Source organism: Pseudoliparis swirei, chromosome 7, assembly GCF_029220125.1.
Source record: "Pseudoliparis swirei isolate HS2019 ecotype Mariana Trench chromosome 7, NWPU_hadal_v1, whole genome shotgun sequence".
In the NCBI taxonomy this organism is placed as follows: domain Eukaryota; kingdom Metazoa; phylum Chordata; class Actinopteri; order Perciformes; family Liparidae; genus Pseudoliparis; species Pseudoliparis swirei.
The window spans coordinates 29096900-29113817 of NC_079394.1; the positions used below are offsets into that span (position 1 = coordinate 29096900).

General features: G+C 48.0%; 1 protein-coding gene across 1 annotated transcript in view; it reads right to left on the minus strand.

Moving 5' to 3' along the window:
- The window catches only part of LOC130196675 (protein NLRC5-like), a 1158129-nt gene that overhangs the window by 903151 nt on the left and 238060 nt on the right, over positions 1 to 16918 (minus strand). The window contains 1 exon segment of the mRNA XM_056418994.1: positions 12051 to 12224. Coding sequence (XP_056274969.1) covers positions 12051 to 12224 — 174 coding nt within the window.

The window sequence follows — 16918 nt, forward strand, 5'->3', positions numbered from 1 at the left end:
AGATGGTGCTCTGCATTCCGAATAGCCGTCCCCTGACTGGTCTGCAGCTGCTCAGCAGCTGGTCGAACCTGCAGTGCCAGGCCCATAGCCGCAGGCGGCTGGGGTTGGGTGCCAGATCTGGCCTAGCTGCGAAGGAGATCCCTCCTGTCCGGGAGGCACCATGGCGCCCGGAGAGTCTGTACAGTAGGGGAACTAAGTCCTGGTTGGTTGATCGCGGGGGCCACCAGTAGAGACTGTGGCCTGTTGAAGTACCCTTGAGGCGGCGCGGCAAGATCAGAATTGGGGGAAAGTATAAAAGAAGGCCCCGCCATGTAAAAGGCCAGGTATTCAGTTTCAGAGGGCTGGTCCTCCTCAGGAGAACCAGTGGGAGCAGTGGGTTGACGCCCTGAGGCAAAGAGAGATTCACCTCGCCCTGCCGAAGAGACCCCAGGATGCTCTGCACCACTTCTGGTGAGCCGCCACTCTGTGGGGGTCTGTGGGGGAGAGGGACTCTGCAAATTGAATATACATCGCCCGGGCTGGTCAGGCGAGGGCCGCCTATGTCAGAAGCGGGGCGCAGTCGGTAGCAGCTTTGCCGACCTGGTGCCACCTCTGATTGGTTTATAGGAAAACGGTCATGGGGTGTTGTCCAACCGAACGTAGTACGTGTTTCCAGCCAGGAATGGCAGGAACTGCTTGAGTGCTAGGTACAGCCCGCAGCTCCAGGACATTGATATGCTCGTGTGGTCCTGAGCGACCACTGCCCCTGAGCAGTCCTGTTCTGCCACACTGCGCCCACCCCGAGGGAGGCCTGTTGTGGACGGCACCTCCCGCCAGGACGGGACCATACCCATGGGGACACCTCGACAGGTAACGCCTCTCCTCCATGGTGTGATAGGGCTCAAGGCACTGATGTGACACCTCTACTCTCCTGTGCCTGTGGCATGTGACCTCCAAATGGAGGCTGTTCAGCCATCTCTGCAGAGGGCGCAGTGATAGCAAGCTCCAAGGGAATGACAGCCGAGGCGGCTGTCAATTTGCCCACCAGGCTAAGGAAGAGAATGTAGGGCAACCGCCTGCCCCTCGGAAGAGGGGCAGGTTATGGAGGATGTCGCCGACATCGCCGCGTGATTTGACGGGCTCATAGCGGCTGAGCCCAGAGCTATGCACCGATGAAGGTTAAGTGCCTGGGACGGGCGCAGAGAGCATTTCTGGCATGTTCACCCTGAGGCCCAATAGCTTTCACATGGGAGAGAAGGCGGTGGTGTTCTTGTGCAGCCTGAGGCTGGATGGTGTACAGATCAGCCAATCATCCAAATACTGCATTACCTTCATGACCTGCAACTGGTAGAGGGTAAGGGAACTTCACCCTTATGACACAAAATACATGCAATGTATTCCGCCATACAGGAAAGTAAACCACAATGACATTGTATCTGCAGACATCATACATTCGACGGGAGGAATGGGTTACTTGTGTCAATTACGTAACATACTTGAAAATCACTAGATGGCGGTCTGATTCATTTATTGAATTGCTGAGACTGTTAGTGACCATTAGACTGTTGTTGGGAATTTATTATTTATTTATTTATTTTTTGGGTCATTTTGAAAAACTTGATTTAGTATATAACAGGAGAATATCAACAGGAGACACTCACTGACATACACGGTTATGAGCCGCCGAGTATGTGAAATGACCAACATGGGTCATTTCGCCGAGTATGTGAAATGACCCTAACCAACATGGGTCATTTGACATACACTTATGAGTCATTCCTAGCATGTGAAATGACAAATGGGTCATTTGACATACACTTGTATACGCTTTCGAGCATGTGAAATGACACTGGTTATTTTAAGGATTTCATAACTCCTGTTTGTACCCAGAAAAGGTAGGCCAAAACCATATATATGGGTATATGCATGCTAAAGTGACCATGGTCCTCCCAACACAGAGAAGTTGGAGTTAGTAGTTCAGGCATCAACTGACACTGATTATTTTAAGGGGATTTCTCCTGTTTTGTACCCAGAAAAGGTGCCCAAACCTGGGTACATGCATGCTAAAGTGACCATGGTCCTCCCACAACTGGCCGTGCGTGTGTGTGTGTAAAGTATCAGCTGCTGTTAGTAGTTCAGGCATCAACTGACACTGATTATTTTAAGGGGATTTCACCTGTTTTGTACCCAGAAAAGGTACAAAACCTGGGTACTTGCATGCTAAAAGTGACCATGGTCCTCCCACACAGAGATCAGTTGGAGTTAGGTTCAGGCATCAACTGACACTGATTATTTTAAGAGGATCAATCTGGTTTTGTACCCAGAAAGGTGCCCAAAACCTGGCAGTACTTGCTGAAGTGACCATGGTCCCCCCCCACAGAGATCAGTTGGAGTTAGTAGGTCAGGCATCAACTGACACTGGTTATTTTAAGGTGATTTCTCCTGTTTTGTACCCAGAAAAAGGCAAGGTGCCCAAAACCTGGGTACATGCATGCTAAAGTGACCATCTTCCACCCATACAAAGGACTCTATACTTGGGTAATTGTTGGTCAAATCCCTCTCAAAGATCCAGGAGCATTGGGACAGTGAGGGTCACCATGGCATACATCACATCATAGGCCGGACCACCAGGAGGAACACTATACTGGGGTACATGTTGGTCACTTGCTGGGCATTCCCTGAAAGGAAATGTACCAGGCAGGATTAGCGACAGGAGGGTCACTACGCCCATAATAAATAACACACACAATACACACAATAAATAAACAACACAACAACAACACACACAAGGCGCGCGCGCGCGCGCGCGCGCGCATACATCACATCATAGGCCAGGACCACCAGGAGTGACTATACTGGTACATGTTGGTCAAATACCCTCAAAGACCCAGGAGGATTGGGGACAGTGAGGGTCACCATGCAGACATCACATCATAGGCCGGACCACCAGGAGTGTATACTGGGGCACATGTTGTCAAATACCCCTCTCAAAGATCCAGGAGGATTGGGGACAGTGACGGTCACCGGGGACAAAAGGCAAAATTTCATTCTTCCAGGCTCTGGAGCTACTCCATGACCTTGCTCACCATCCTAGTCACCCACACACTTTAACACCCATCCCTGAGTTAAAACCCCTCTGTCAATTTTTTAAATTTCAGCCCCCTGGTGGTAAACATGTAAAGAGGCATACTGCATACAGTGTAACAAGGCATACATAACAAAAAGCTGTTTCAGGCCCTGGTGGTATACACGTGAAGAGGCATACACATACAGTGTCACAAGGCATCACCTCGAGGGTTATAAGACTAGGGCCCGAAATTTTAAAATTTCTCCCAGAGGGGTTTTAACTCAGGCAGTGCTTAAGTGTAAGTGCACGGGTCGAGGGTGAGCAAGGTCAGGAGAAGCTCCAGAGGCCCCACAGACCAATTAGTATTTTGCCTTTGTCCCCCGGTGACAGTCAATGTCCCCCTAATCCTCCTGGTCATGTATCCCAGTGACCTCACTTGTCCCCCAACTCCTGGATCTTGAGAGGGTATTTGACTAACATGTACCCAATGCATTGTCACCCTGGTGGTCCGCCTTGTATGTGATGTCTGCCTGGTGACCTCACTGTCCCCCAACCTCCTGTCTGCCTGGTGACCTTCACTGTACTCCCGATCCTCCAGGATCTTTTGAGAGGGGGATTGACTCAACATGTACCCCAGTATAGTCACCCTGGTGGTCCGCCTGTATGTGGTATCTGCCTGGTGACCTTGACTGTCCCCCAATCCTCCTGTCTACCCGGTGACCCTCACTGTACTCCCATCCTCCTGATCTTTGAGAGGGATTTGACCAACATGTACCCCAGTATAGTCACTCCAGGTCCGCCTTGTATGTGATGTATGCCTGGTGACCTTGACTGTCCCCAATCCTCCTGTCTGCCCGTGACCTCACTGTACTCCGATCCTCCTGGATCTTGAGAGGTATTTGACCAACATGTACCCCAGTATAGTCACTCCTGGTGGTCCGGCCTAGTATGTGATGTATGCCTGGTGACCTTGACTGTCCCCCAATCCTCCTGTCTGCCCGGTGACCCTCACTGTACTCCGATCCTCCTGGATCTTTGAGAGGGCGATTTGACTAACATGTACCCCAGTATAGTCACTCACCCTGGTGGTCCGCCTATGATGTGATGTATGCCTGGTGACCTTGACTGTCCCCCAATCCTCCTGTCTGCCTGGTGACCTTCACTGTACTCCGATCTTCCAGGATCTTAGAGAGGGTGTTTTGACTAACATGTACCCAGAAAATGTTCCCAAAACCTGGGTACTCGCATGCTAAAGTCACCATGGTCCTCCCAGTAGTTCAGGCATCCATGGGAGTCTGCTTCATTTTCAAGCAGTTTGGACGTTTTTTTTAAAAATATACCAGAAGTACCTCTTATAAAGGGTCTAGAGCTTAGTGCTTTTAGTATGTTCATCACGCCATCCAGGCCTATCTGGCGTTCTAATTTCAAGCATTTTGGAGCATGTTGAAAAATCGCTTTAGCCACATGCTAACCATTAGCCAAGCCTTCTAAAGCATTTTTTGAAGTGAATATTGAGAATAAAAATACAGGGTCAAGGACCATGGGTTCAGACATCCCTCACTGATGTGCCCCTAGGACAGGGGTTCCCAAACTTTTTAGGCCACGCACCCCCTTCTACATCCCGACTGACACGTGACTTCAACTTCTACACTTTTTCTCTGCTCCGAGAAGAGTTGTTGACGGGGGGGGTGGGGGGGGCTAGTGAGAGTGTGCTCACCTGTGTGCGCGGATGTGTCGCGCGTAACACGGCAGAGCGATGCGCGTTACGGGAGCGGCGGCGCTGGGCTTAGCCCAGAGTAGTGAAGCAGCGAAATTTGTAGACATAGAACACTTTGACAGCAGCTGCTGTTACGCGCGCCTGCTGCCAGTCTGACTCGCTGCTTTGGGGAATGACGTCAAGTGCGACTGGAGGTGTTAAATCACCAGTGCCAAATCTTTTATTTTAAATTAACATTCGGCTATTGAAACATCCGCCGAGCCTGATGTTTTTAGCCTAGGGACGCCACTGAGTCTCACGCTCAATGCGTGACACTTGAGAGCCCTGAGAATGTTTAATATTAATTATTACACCATTAGACCGCCATTACATTTTTCCTCTCACACCCCTAGAGACAGCTCGCGCACCCCCAGGGGTGCGCGCACCACACTTTGGGAATCCCTGCCCTAGGAGATGGGCCCTTGATCCTGGCTACTTTTCTTGCAAATTGACCATCTTCCTACCTAAGTAGAGCAGAAGTTAGGGTAACTTGGCAGACACGGCCGGCCCATACAGATGTAGTCGAAATGACACAGTTTAATGACATGGGTCATTTGACATACACTTTATAGGCCGGGAATGTATGCTGAATGACCCGATGCCCTCTGGTGGCGAAAAACTGTCATGGGCGGATTGGACTACATTTAATACATTTTTAATAAATCATAACTCATACATCAAGGTCAGAACTGAAATCTTTTTCTCCAGAGGTCAAGGGAAGGGGCACTGTGAGCCTGAGGTGTGTTTCGATTTCTTTAGCACCTCAAAAGGCTCCAAAATTCAGGCCAAAGTTTTGACCGCCGGACACGCCGAACGATGCCTCCTGACCCCAGGTTCCTCAAGGCTGGAAAGGGCAGCCGCAACACATCTTGTGAACACATGGGAAAGGGAGAGTCCGAATGAAGCACCCTGAACTGAAAACAACGGCCTTGAAAGGCGAAATGAAGGAACTGTCTGTGATGAGGCACAATGGGGACATGAAAATAGGCATCCTTCAAGTCGACCGACGTGAACCAGTCCTCTGGAGATGGTACGGGCGACGCCTGCCGTGTTGGAGCATGTGGAATGGCAAGACCTTCAGGAACTTGTTGAGTCCCCTCAGATCTAGGATTGGGCGACTCGCCTCTTTCTTCCTTATGAGGAAGTAGGTTGAATAAAAAACCTGGGCTGTAACAGGGGTCCACTGCTCGATTGGCGCCTTTCGCCAGGAGTTTGGCAAGTTCCTGCCTGGCTAAGGCTTTTGCCTGGTCGGCGATGGTAGTTACCTGACCCGGCCGGAGGTTGGGGCCAGCGCCGAAATTGGAGCTAGCCCTGAGTTAGTGGACACCACCCATGGGTCTGGGGCATGAGCTGCCCAGTAGCGGATCTGCTGCTGGGAGAAAACCAACGGCCGCCTGAGACTTCATCTCCTGCCCCCCCTGCCTCTAGTGGTTGTGGGGGGGCGGCTGTTAATCCCCGGGTTTGGAAACCGTCCGGGGAGTCTGCCGGAAACCTCACGCCAGGAGTGGGGCTGGCCTCAGCTGAGTGCTGAGGCCTGCGCTGACTATTAAGGCGAGCGCGGGCTGCAAATGGTCTCTGGGGGCCGCGTGGGGTCCCTGACGCCCGTCGGGGTGGAGGCATGGCACGGCGAAGATCAGCGAACTGCTGCCTGGTCTGACTGGCTTGCACAGTTCGCTGAAGCGCCTGTAGCACGGCCGAGCCGAACATCTCCCCGGGTTCGACTGGGACAGCGCGGAGGGCTACAGGTCTCCGACAGGTGTGACTGTAACAGCCAAACCTGGCGGCGGGTCTGTACCAGGGTGGACATCAGGCGCCCGAGCTCCCTTGACATGAGGCCAAACGCCTGCAGTGACGCATCACTGAGGCTGATAGAGGAGGCGCGGGAGTATCCTGCTGTAGAGACGCCGAGAGGGCAAGTATGAGATGGGAGAGGAGTTACCGGATACACGGCCCATGCGGGCTGCCGTGTTGTAGGCCTGGGAAAGCAGTTCGTCCGTGGCCCGACACTGGGGCCGAGGGCACCTGGCCTCCGGTCTTAGAGTCTCCTCCGGGGAAACTATGAGGGACGCAATAGTTGGCTCAATGGCTGGCATGCGCTCAAGACCATACTTGGCCGCATCCTGCATGGACGCCAGGTTCGCCCCTCGGTCAAGGCCGGAATGAGCACGGTGTCTCTCCAGCATGCGTGTAACTCCCTCAGGTAATCTTCAGAGGGAGGGACAGAGAGGGTGGCGGGACGAAGTGCGCCTGAAGAACGCACTAACCTGTGGGGTTTTGGGCTGCTGTATATCTAGCTGAAGGCGTACAGAGCCATGCGCATGACAGACCCGATGGAGCTCTCCTCTCCACCCTCTGACTGACTCTGGACTGAGAGGTGGGAACCCGACCTGGAAGCCTGGGTGCCTCGCCCGCCACTGTACTCTGAAGAGGTTGGCGGATGCCGTCACCAAGATAACGCCTCCTCTGAGAACTGCTCGGCCGCTGGTGATCTGATGTTTCAGTTTCCACCACACCGGGTGGAGGGCCCGGAGAAGGACTTCATCTGCGCCAGCCCGCAGCCATCAGCCTCACGCCAGAAGCCAGCGTGGCGGTCTTAGCCTCTCAGGGGAAGCGCCTGCAGAGACCGAAAGCCGCGCTTGTAATGGCTCGGTTGGGATGGGCCTGGCTGGCTTGACGGAGAGAGGTCGTCTTCCGTCAGGTGTTCCAAGTTCGCCAGTCTTGCGGCCCTTACCGCTGCATGGCATAATGCCACAGTTCATGCACGCATTTTCTGAGAGGCCCTCCCTCAGGTGCTCGAGGCCAAGGCAAGAGGGGCAAAGGTCATGGCCATCCTCGAGCTGGAGAGGGGTCATGCAGGTCCTACAGTCAGCAGGGCTAAATTCAGCCATGGCTCTGGAGGGACCCTGTCTTCCGCTACTGTGGCCCGGCCACGCTGAACGGGTCAAGACAGTCCGTTTCAGTGAGGGTAGAGCGCGGACGCTGGCCTCACCAGCACGGTCGCTGTAGCGGCTGGGGGTCGCAACAGTAGTACTCCGCCATTGTGGCCCAGGTCCTGTAGGACAGGACGGAGACAGCCTGCCTAGAGGCGGACGCTGACCTCACCAGTACGGTCGCTTAGCTGCTGGGGGTCGCAACAGTAGTACTTCGCCACTGTGGCCCAGTTCCTGTAGGACAGGACGGAGACAGCCCGCCTAGCGAGGGTAGAGCGGACGCTGGCCTCGCTAGTACGGTAGCTGTAGCAGCTAGTCGCAGCAGCAGCACTCGCCATTCAGGCCCAGGTCCCGTGGAGCAGGACGGAGACAGTCCGCTCTAGTGAAGTGAGGGTGTCCCAAAACACCGCTGTCCTCACTAGCACGGTAGCTGTGGCTGCTGGGGTCGCAACAGTAGCACTCTGCTATTGTGACCCGGTCCTGTAGGACCGAGGCAGCTGTTGATTTTAGCGGGCTCGCTAGCCCGAGCGTACTTAGCACTCTGTTAACTCTGCCCGGCGGCGATGCCACCGGGCGCCAGCGCCGCACGCTATCCAAGTCGCTACAGAGAGTTGGTCACCTGCCGCAGCTCTCGCGACGCCGAAAGGAGACACTCCCGCTAGCACACGGTTTAGCAACGGCGCAGTGATAATAATTGAACGCTCACCCATTGACGCCAGCGATCGAGGTCCTGGTGAGAAAATGAAGGTAGACCTGCTGCGTTTCTCCGCCTGACTCGATAGTCAGCCGTAGGAACACGCCGCTGTGCCCCTCACTGGGGAAGCTTGTCGCAGCCTCTGGAGGGCGAGGATCGCAACCCAACCAGTTGGTCGCGAGGCTTCACGCGATGAGCTTTAGACAAACCTCTGTATAATTTCAGCTTTTAGCTGATACTATTTTAGAGATTCCGCTAGCTCCGCGCTTATAGAAGATGAAAAGGACTGATCTCGGATGACACCGAACTTATACCCAGTGGCGGGTCATCCGAGGTCACATGTGACTTTGTTGTCATTAAGACTCGACTCCGCGATGCTCGAGACGGAAGAAATCCAGTGTTAAGCATCGCTTCTGGCGGTCAGGAAGGATGAAATACAACGCCAGTAAACAGCTGGATGAGGCTTTGAAATCACGGAGTTTTTGTTTGTTTATTTTTTTAGGAAACGTCGGACCAGTTGTGACGTCATGTTTTCAGCAGCGTAATGTTGTGGTTGATTTTTCACAAAACAACGCAGGGGACAAACACCGTCAGGACCTGTGTGTCTGGTGCTGCGCGTCAGAGGAGAAGGAGGTGCAGCCGTTCGGTGGCGCGAGGAGCACTGCGCGGAGGAGGAAGTGGAGGAGGAGGAGGAGGGAGGGGGGGGGGGGGGGGGGGCTCGTGAGCGCCGCGGAGCGGGTCTAGGCGAAATTCTCACAAGAACTCAATGCCCCGTCGGATATTAAAACACATTTGGGGGGACTTGATGACAGAAAGAGTCACTTTTATGATTAAATACGGATGAATAAGAAAAATGTGTCTCCAGCAAAAAGGGCACTTTACTCATCCAGGGCAAAGGGGAGGAGCTTGAGCACCACGAGGGCTCTACCTGTGCACGTGCCTCATGGTACATATAGTATACTCATCAATACTCTGTGTCTCTCTCAGTTACATTCTGTAGGTGAAGGACAGGGGGCCCCTGACCATGTGGCCCCTGACCCTGTGGCCCCTGACCCTTGGCCCCTGACCCTGTGGCCCCTGACCCTGTGGCCCTGACCCTTGGCCCCTGACCATGTGGCCCCTGACCATGTGGCCCCTGACCCTGTGGCCCCTGTGGCCCCTGACCCTGTGGCCCCTGGCTCTGTCCCATAGGCCTGTTCAGTAATCCATCAGCAGCATGAAGCCAGACAAGTGTCATGATTGTATATCAGGTATAATTAAAACCTTGAGGTCCAGTTAGAGAGAGTTTCCTCACTAAAGGTCAGAACATCAATGTCAGATATGCGCTCTATGATTTTGTGCCATATGCATTGAAGTAGCCAACAGTTGTATTAACGTGTGTATGTAGTAAACAACTGACTGTCAAGATAAAGTGTCACACCGCGGGGAGGTTTGTCTTGTCTTGGGTTTCTGTCTCGTAACTTCCTGTTTTATTTTGAAGGCTAACTCCCCTTCTCGTTTCAGGTCACTTGCTCTTCCTCATGTGGTCCCCCCTGACCCCTGATGGTCTCCACCTGACCCCCGATGGTCCCCCCTGACGGTCTCCACCTGACCCCTGATGGTCTCCCCTGACCCCTGACCCCTGACGGTCTCCACCTGTTCCCCAGGACTCTCATGTGCTCATAGTCTGCCTCCTTTGTCTGGGGCCAAAGTGTTTGGCCCTTGGCCCTCAGCCCTTTGCCACAGCCAGAGTCACGGTTTCTGAGTATCTTCACCCATGTGAGTTGTTTTCTGTTTCCTCCTTGAGAGTGACTTTTCCTTTGTAAACTTTCTAGTTTAGCTTAGCTTTGTTTTATTTGTCAGCCGTTTTGCTGTCCTCCCGTTTGGAGAGACTTTGTGTTTTAGATTAGCCCGAGTATATTTAGTGAGCTCTTTTCCAGAGCCCTTTATTTGTCTCTCCTCAAAGAGGTTCGATTTCAATAAAGTGGGCTTTATACGCCTTCTCTCCTCTGCATCTGAGTCCTCATTTTAGTCCAGGCCAGACATAAAGTAAGAGAACTAAATATAATAACATCTACAACATATTTATTATATATTTATTTATTTATTATAGATTTCAAACTGAACTGGATTAATTATGAATAATAAATACTCTAATAATACATACATTATCTTCTCTTATTTAAAGTAAAATAAAGGTCGATTTAAAACAAATCTTTTGAAAATGTGATTTAAAATAAAGGACTTCATTTTACAATAAAATATTGAACTGAATTGTCCTGCAGCTTTAAATTCAGTTTCTTCAGGCGTCAAAAGATGTCAATCAAAAGAGCCAAGATTAGGGATGAGAATTGATAAGATTTTAACGATTCCGATGCCTTATCGATTCCTGCTTATCGATTCGATTCCTTATCGATTCTTTTATCGATTCTTATTGAGCAAGGGGTGAAAAAAAGAGCACAAACGGGTTTATTTACATTAATTTTCTTTTCTATAATTTTCTATAATGCTGCACACACCATATACAGTATGTATACATACACATAAAAAAAAAAATGAAATAACCAAAAACATTTATACATATTCCTCTTGAACTTAAAATAAAACTTACATAACTTAAATAAAATGTATTCTGTTTAATTTAAACATGTTCCTAGAAATTACTATCCAAACGTGAAGTGATCAATAATGGGAGACCAATGCCGGAGCTCAAATGTCTGCTTCAAACGGGGACAGAAGATAACTTGATCGACTACACACAATAAAGGCAAATTGCTTCACAGTGAGTGGTTGTGATCACTTTGAGGAGTTTACCTTGGACCAGTGGTCCCCAAACCACGCCTGCCTCCCATGTGGCCCGCCCCTGAACAAACCAGAGACGCTCAGATTTATTATTTTTTCACCTGGCCCGCTGCCGCTGAGATTACAGTGAGACGCGGAGAAAATGTGGAGTGGTGCTCGCAATAAAACATCTTTGATGGGACGGTTCGCCTCGCCAATCAGCGCTCAGATGTCGGCACAGCTGGGAAGTTAGGGTTAGCTTGAACGCTAGTCCGCCACATCTGCTGCTGTCACGCTGGTGTAGCGATACTAACAGCACCGACGCAAAGACGATGTGATTTAGCATATTTTTAGTATCGACACTTCATCAAAAGAGCAATCAGAGCGCACGCGCTGCTCCACTTTGTTAAGCGCTGTCTGCACGCGCAGCGCACACAGCAAGTGGCGCGCGCACGCAGGTGAGCACACTCTCACCTCACACCAGCACTTTTTGTCGTGTGAAATAGAGCCAAACTTTAGAACGCCCCTGCCTCGTTGCCATGTTTGCTGCAGTCTGAAGAAGAAACTAAAAAGTTTGCGATGCGCAACGCCACAGAGGCCTGCTAGCAGAACCGCTCAAGAATTTGGCTGATGATCCCAAACAAACCATTGGGAACCGGTTCTAAAACAGAACTGCTTCGATTCCATCCATAGCCAAGATATTATATTTGTGTTCTCTGAAAGGAGAAATGTGTGCAGGACTCCATCTGGTTATGAAACCATTTGTTTCAGCTCATTTCTCTGTTCACATCAGTGATCATCAGTTAATCTATGTTACATTAAGATCATATTGGGCTCATCTTATTCATAATTCAGTGAACCCACCTCAGAGTCTCCAGTCTACAACGTGGACTCTCCAGAAAACCAGTCAGCAGCTTCACTCCTGAATCCTGCAGGTGGTTGTCTCTCAGATCCAGTTCTCTGAGACTGGAGGGGTTTGACTTCAGAGCTGATCCCAGAGAAGAACAGCCTTTCTTTGTGATCCAACAGTCTGACAGTCTGTAAACACACAAAACAACACACAGAGTTTATTATATCAATACACAATGAATCATTATTGACATCATGAACACGAGTGGCTTTCACTTTGGTTTCATCTTCTTCTGTAAACAGACATTTAGTTAAAATCCCGTCAGTGAAAGAAGAAGAAAAGATGACAGAAACAATCTGTTCATCATCCAATCAGATGAGTTCATGTTTTAATGTGAACTCCACTTCACAAGGTGCAGCTGGTAGCAGACGTAGAAGCAGCTACGGTCGAGGATTCATGACTCAGAGAGAAGATGAACCTGATCACAAGGATCACAACAAGTTTCATTTTCAACACTTATTTCATTTAAATGGATAAAAGTTTGGTTCTTTATGTGAATAAATAATCTTTTATGAGGAACATTGACTCACTCATAGTATATATATATATATATATATATATATATATATATATATATATATATATATATATATATACATATATATATATTAATAAAGTATGGTACATATAGTATACTCATCAATACTCTTTGTGTCTCTCAAATTCTGTAGGTGAAGGACAGGGGGCCCCTGATCCTTTGGCTCCTGACCTTTTGACCTCTCACCCTTTATGCCCCTGACCCTTTAGCCCCCAACCATCTGGCCCCTGACCCTTGGCCCCTGACCCTGTGGCCCCTGACCCTGTGGTCCCTGACCCTGTGGCCCCTGACCCTTTGGTCCCCTGACCCTTTGGCCCCTGACCCTTTAGCCCCTGACCCTTTAGCCCCCAACCATCTGGCCCCTGACCCTTTGGCCCCTGACCCTGTGGCCCCTGACCCTTTGGTCCCCTGACCCTTTGGCCCCTGACCCTGTGGCCCCTGACCCTTTGGGCCCTGGCTCTGTGGCCCCTGGCTCTGTCCCATAGGCCTGTTCAGTAATCCATCAGCAGCATGAAGCCAGACAAGTGTCATGATTGTATATCAGGTATAATTAAAATCCTTGAGGTCCAGTTAGAGAGAGTTTCCTCACTAAAGGTCAGAACATCAATGTCAGATATGCGCTCTATGATTTTGTGCCATATGCATTGAAGTAGCCAACAGTTGTATTAACGTGTGTATGTAGTAAACAACTGACTGTCAAGTTAAATAAAGAAAACTAAACTGAATAACATCGACAAAATATCTATTATTAAAATTTTTCAATTGAACTGTATTAATTATGAATAATGCTCTAATATTACTGTAATAATAAAAACATTATCTTCTGTTATTTAAAGTAAAATAAAGGTCGGATTTAAAACAGATAGCTTTCGAAAAATGTGACTTCAAATAAAGGACTTCATTTTATAAAATATTGAACTGAATTGTCCTGCAGCTTTAAATTCAGTTTCTTCAGGCGTCAAGCGATGTCAATCAAAAGAGCCAAGATATTATATTCTTGTTCTCTGAAAGGAGAAATGTGTTATGAAACCATTTGTTTCAGCTCATTTCTCTCTGTTCACATCAGTGATCATCAGTTAATTCATGTTACATTAAGATCATATTGGGCTCTGATCTTTATTCATAATTCAGTGAACCCACCTCAGAGTCTCCAGGCTACAACGTGGACTCTCCAGAAAACCAGTCAGCAGCTTCACTCCTGAATCCTGCAGCTGGTTGATACTCAGATCCAGTTCTCTGAGACTGGAGGGGTTTGACTTCAGAGCTGATCCCAGAGAAGAACAGCCTTCCTCTGTGATCCCACAGCCTGACAGTCTGTAAACACACAAAACAACACACAGAGTTTATTATATCAATACACAATGAATCATTATTGACATCATGAACACGAGTGGCTTTCACTTTGGTTTCATCTTCTGTAAACAGACATTTAGTTAAAATCACGTCAGTGAAAGAAGAAGAAAAGATGACAGAAACAATCTGTTCATCATCCAATCAGATGAGTTCATGTTTTAATGTGAACTCCACTTCACAAGGTTTCCTGCAGCTGGTAGCAGACGTGTAGAAGCAGCTTACGGCCGGAGGATTCATGACTTCAGAGAGAAGATGAACCTGATCACAAGGATCACAACAAGTTTCATGTCAACACTTATTTCATTTAAATGGATAAATGTTTGGTTCTTTATGTGTGAAAAAATAACTCTTTTCATGAGGAACATTGACTCACTCAAGTAAATATATATACATATATATGTATATATATTTACGAGTGATTCAGAATATGGGTTTATCAGCTCAACAAGACGGACTTTATTAATATATATATATATATATATATATATACATATATATATATATTAATAAAGTACGGTACATATAGTATACTCATCAATACTTTGTGTCTCTCAAATTCTGTAGGTGAAGGACAGGGGCCCCTGACCCTTTGGCTCCTGACCTTTTGACCTCTCACCCTTTATGCCCCTGACCCTTTAGCCCCCAACCATCTGGCCCCTGACCCTGTGGCCCCTGACCCTTTGGCCCCTGGATCTCTTTGGGGCCCTGACCTTGGTCCTGGACCCTTGGCCCCTGACCCTGTGGCCCCTGGCTCTGTGGCCCCTGACCCTTTGTCCCCTGACCCTGTGGCCCCTGACCCTTTGTCCCCTGACCCTTGGCCCCTGACCCTGTGGCCCCTGACCCTTTGTCCCCTGACCCTGTGGCCCCTGACCCTTTGTCCCCTGACCCCTGACCCTGTGGCCCCTGACCATGTGGCCCCTGGCTCTGTCCCATAGGCCTGTTCAGTAATCCATCAGCATGAAGCCAGAAGTTGTCCATGTCAGTAGAGGACTACATGCAACGAGGCAGCTGATGAAGTGGAACATGTCACCAGGAAATGAAACACTTGATGGATCAATAGAGCTGTATTCATCACCACGTGGACCACAATAACCTTGGCGGCCAAGTATGTTAGTCCCAGCAACGTATCATTGTTTGCTTGTTTGTATGCCGCTCTTCCCTTAAATGACCATTATATCCTGAAGGAGACATCGATTTCAGTTCAAAGCTATGCGCCTTGAGATTATGGTTCTGTGCCTCACTGTTGGATGTGGGACTAATGATTCAGAATATGCGAGTTTATCAGCTCAACAAGAGGCTATTACTCAACTTTTTTTTTTTTTTTTTTTCTCTTTTTTTTTTTTTTTTTTTTCCCCTTTTCAAAAAACAGCGGAAAATTTAAAACCCTTTTAAAAATTCTAAACTCAAGGTCAATTAAAACCATTTTTATGACAGAAAAACTTTTTTATTGAAAAAAATGTTAAAAAAATTCAAGATTTACCCCCAAAAGATTAACAATTTTCTCATCAATTTGTTCTTCTGACATTGGGGGTAAGGACACCTGATTGGCCCCTGACCTTTGGGCGGGCCCCCATTTTTTGGGGCCCCCTGACCGTCCCCCTGATGGCCCCTTTTGGCCCCTGACCCTGGGCGGGCTCTGTCCCATAGGCCTGTTCAGTAATCCATCAGCAGCAAAGCCAGACAAGTGTCATGATTGTTATATAAAAAAAAATCCTTGGGGTCCATTAAGGGGTTTTCCCACTAAAGGTCAAAACTCAATGAATTCCTATGTTTTTGTGCCAAATTTTGTAAAAGTTGTATTAACTGTATTAAAAATGCCAAAAAATTCTTTTTTTTTGGGTAACCTTTTTTTTTGAACTCTTTTTTTCCCCTTGCTCTTCCTCATGTGTCATTGGATTGTATTTCCCTGATGATGGTCCCCAGGGTTTTCATGTGCTCAGTCTTTTCCCTTTGTCTAAAAGTTTTTGGGCCCCCTAAACCCTTTTAAGCCAAGTCATTTTGAAATCTTCATCCAGGGAGTTGTTTCTTTTCCTTGAGACTTTTTTTTGTAAATCTGTTTACCTTTGTTTTTTGTCATTTGCTGCCCCGTTTGGACTTTGTGAGATTAAGTATATTTTGACTTTTTTCCAGGTTTTTGTCTCTCCTCAGGTTTGTTCAATAAAGTGCGTTCTCTCCTCTCATCTGAGTCCCCATTTAGTCAGGCACATAAATGAGAACTAAATATAATAACATCTAAAAATTTATTTTACAGATTTCAACTGAACTGGATTTTTGAATAAAAATACTCAAAAAAAATACATTATCTTCTCTATTTAAAGTAAAAAAAATTTAAAACAAAATTTTTAAAAAGGATTAAAATAAAGGACAAATTTTCAATAAAAAAAACTGAATTGTCCTGCAGCTTTAAATTCAGTTTCTTATCAGGGTGTCAATCAAAAGAAGATATTATATTCTTGTTCTCTGAAAGGAGAAATGTGTGTGCAGGGGCTCCATCAGACAGACATGCTTAGTGATCAGCAAAATCAAAAATTCTAAAACGAACAAGGTAGATTACTAATGTGATGTCTCTGTTAAAACCAGTAAGAACAGCTGCTGCATTCTAAAGTTACAGATTTTGATAATCAAAGGAAGTGCATAGTCAGTCTTGAGAAAGATATAAATGATTTTCCAAACACTGAAGTATGGTTTAATTTTTGTAATGAATGAACAAAAAGCAGGACTGGACAATTTTTTCAGATTAAAACAATTGCAAAATCAAAACAGACACCAGATTTTGCATAGGTGTTTAAAAAGGCAGGGACCAAGTTCACCATCAGAAAAGTGTTATTGTTTATTAAAGATCATGAGTTATTGAGTTGGAGAAAGTTTTGTGCCATCCAGCAGTTAACAGAGAGACAATTTAAAACAGCAGCTAGGCTCTTCACCTGGTCC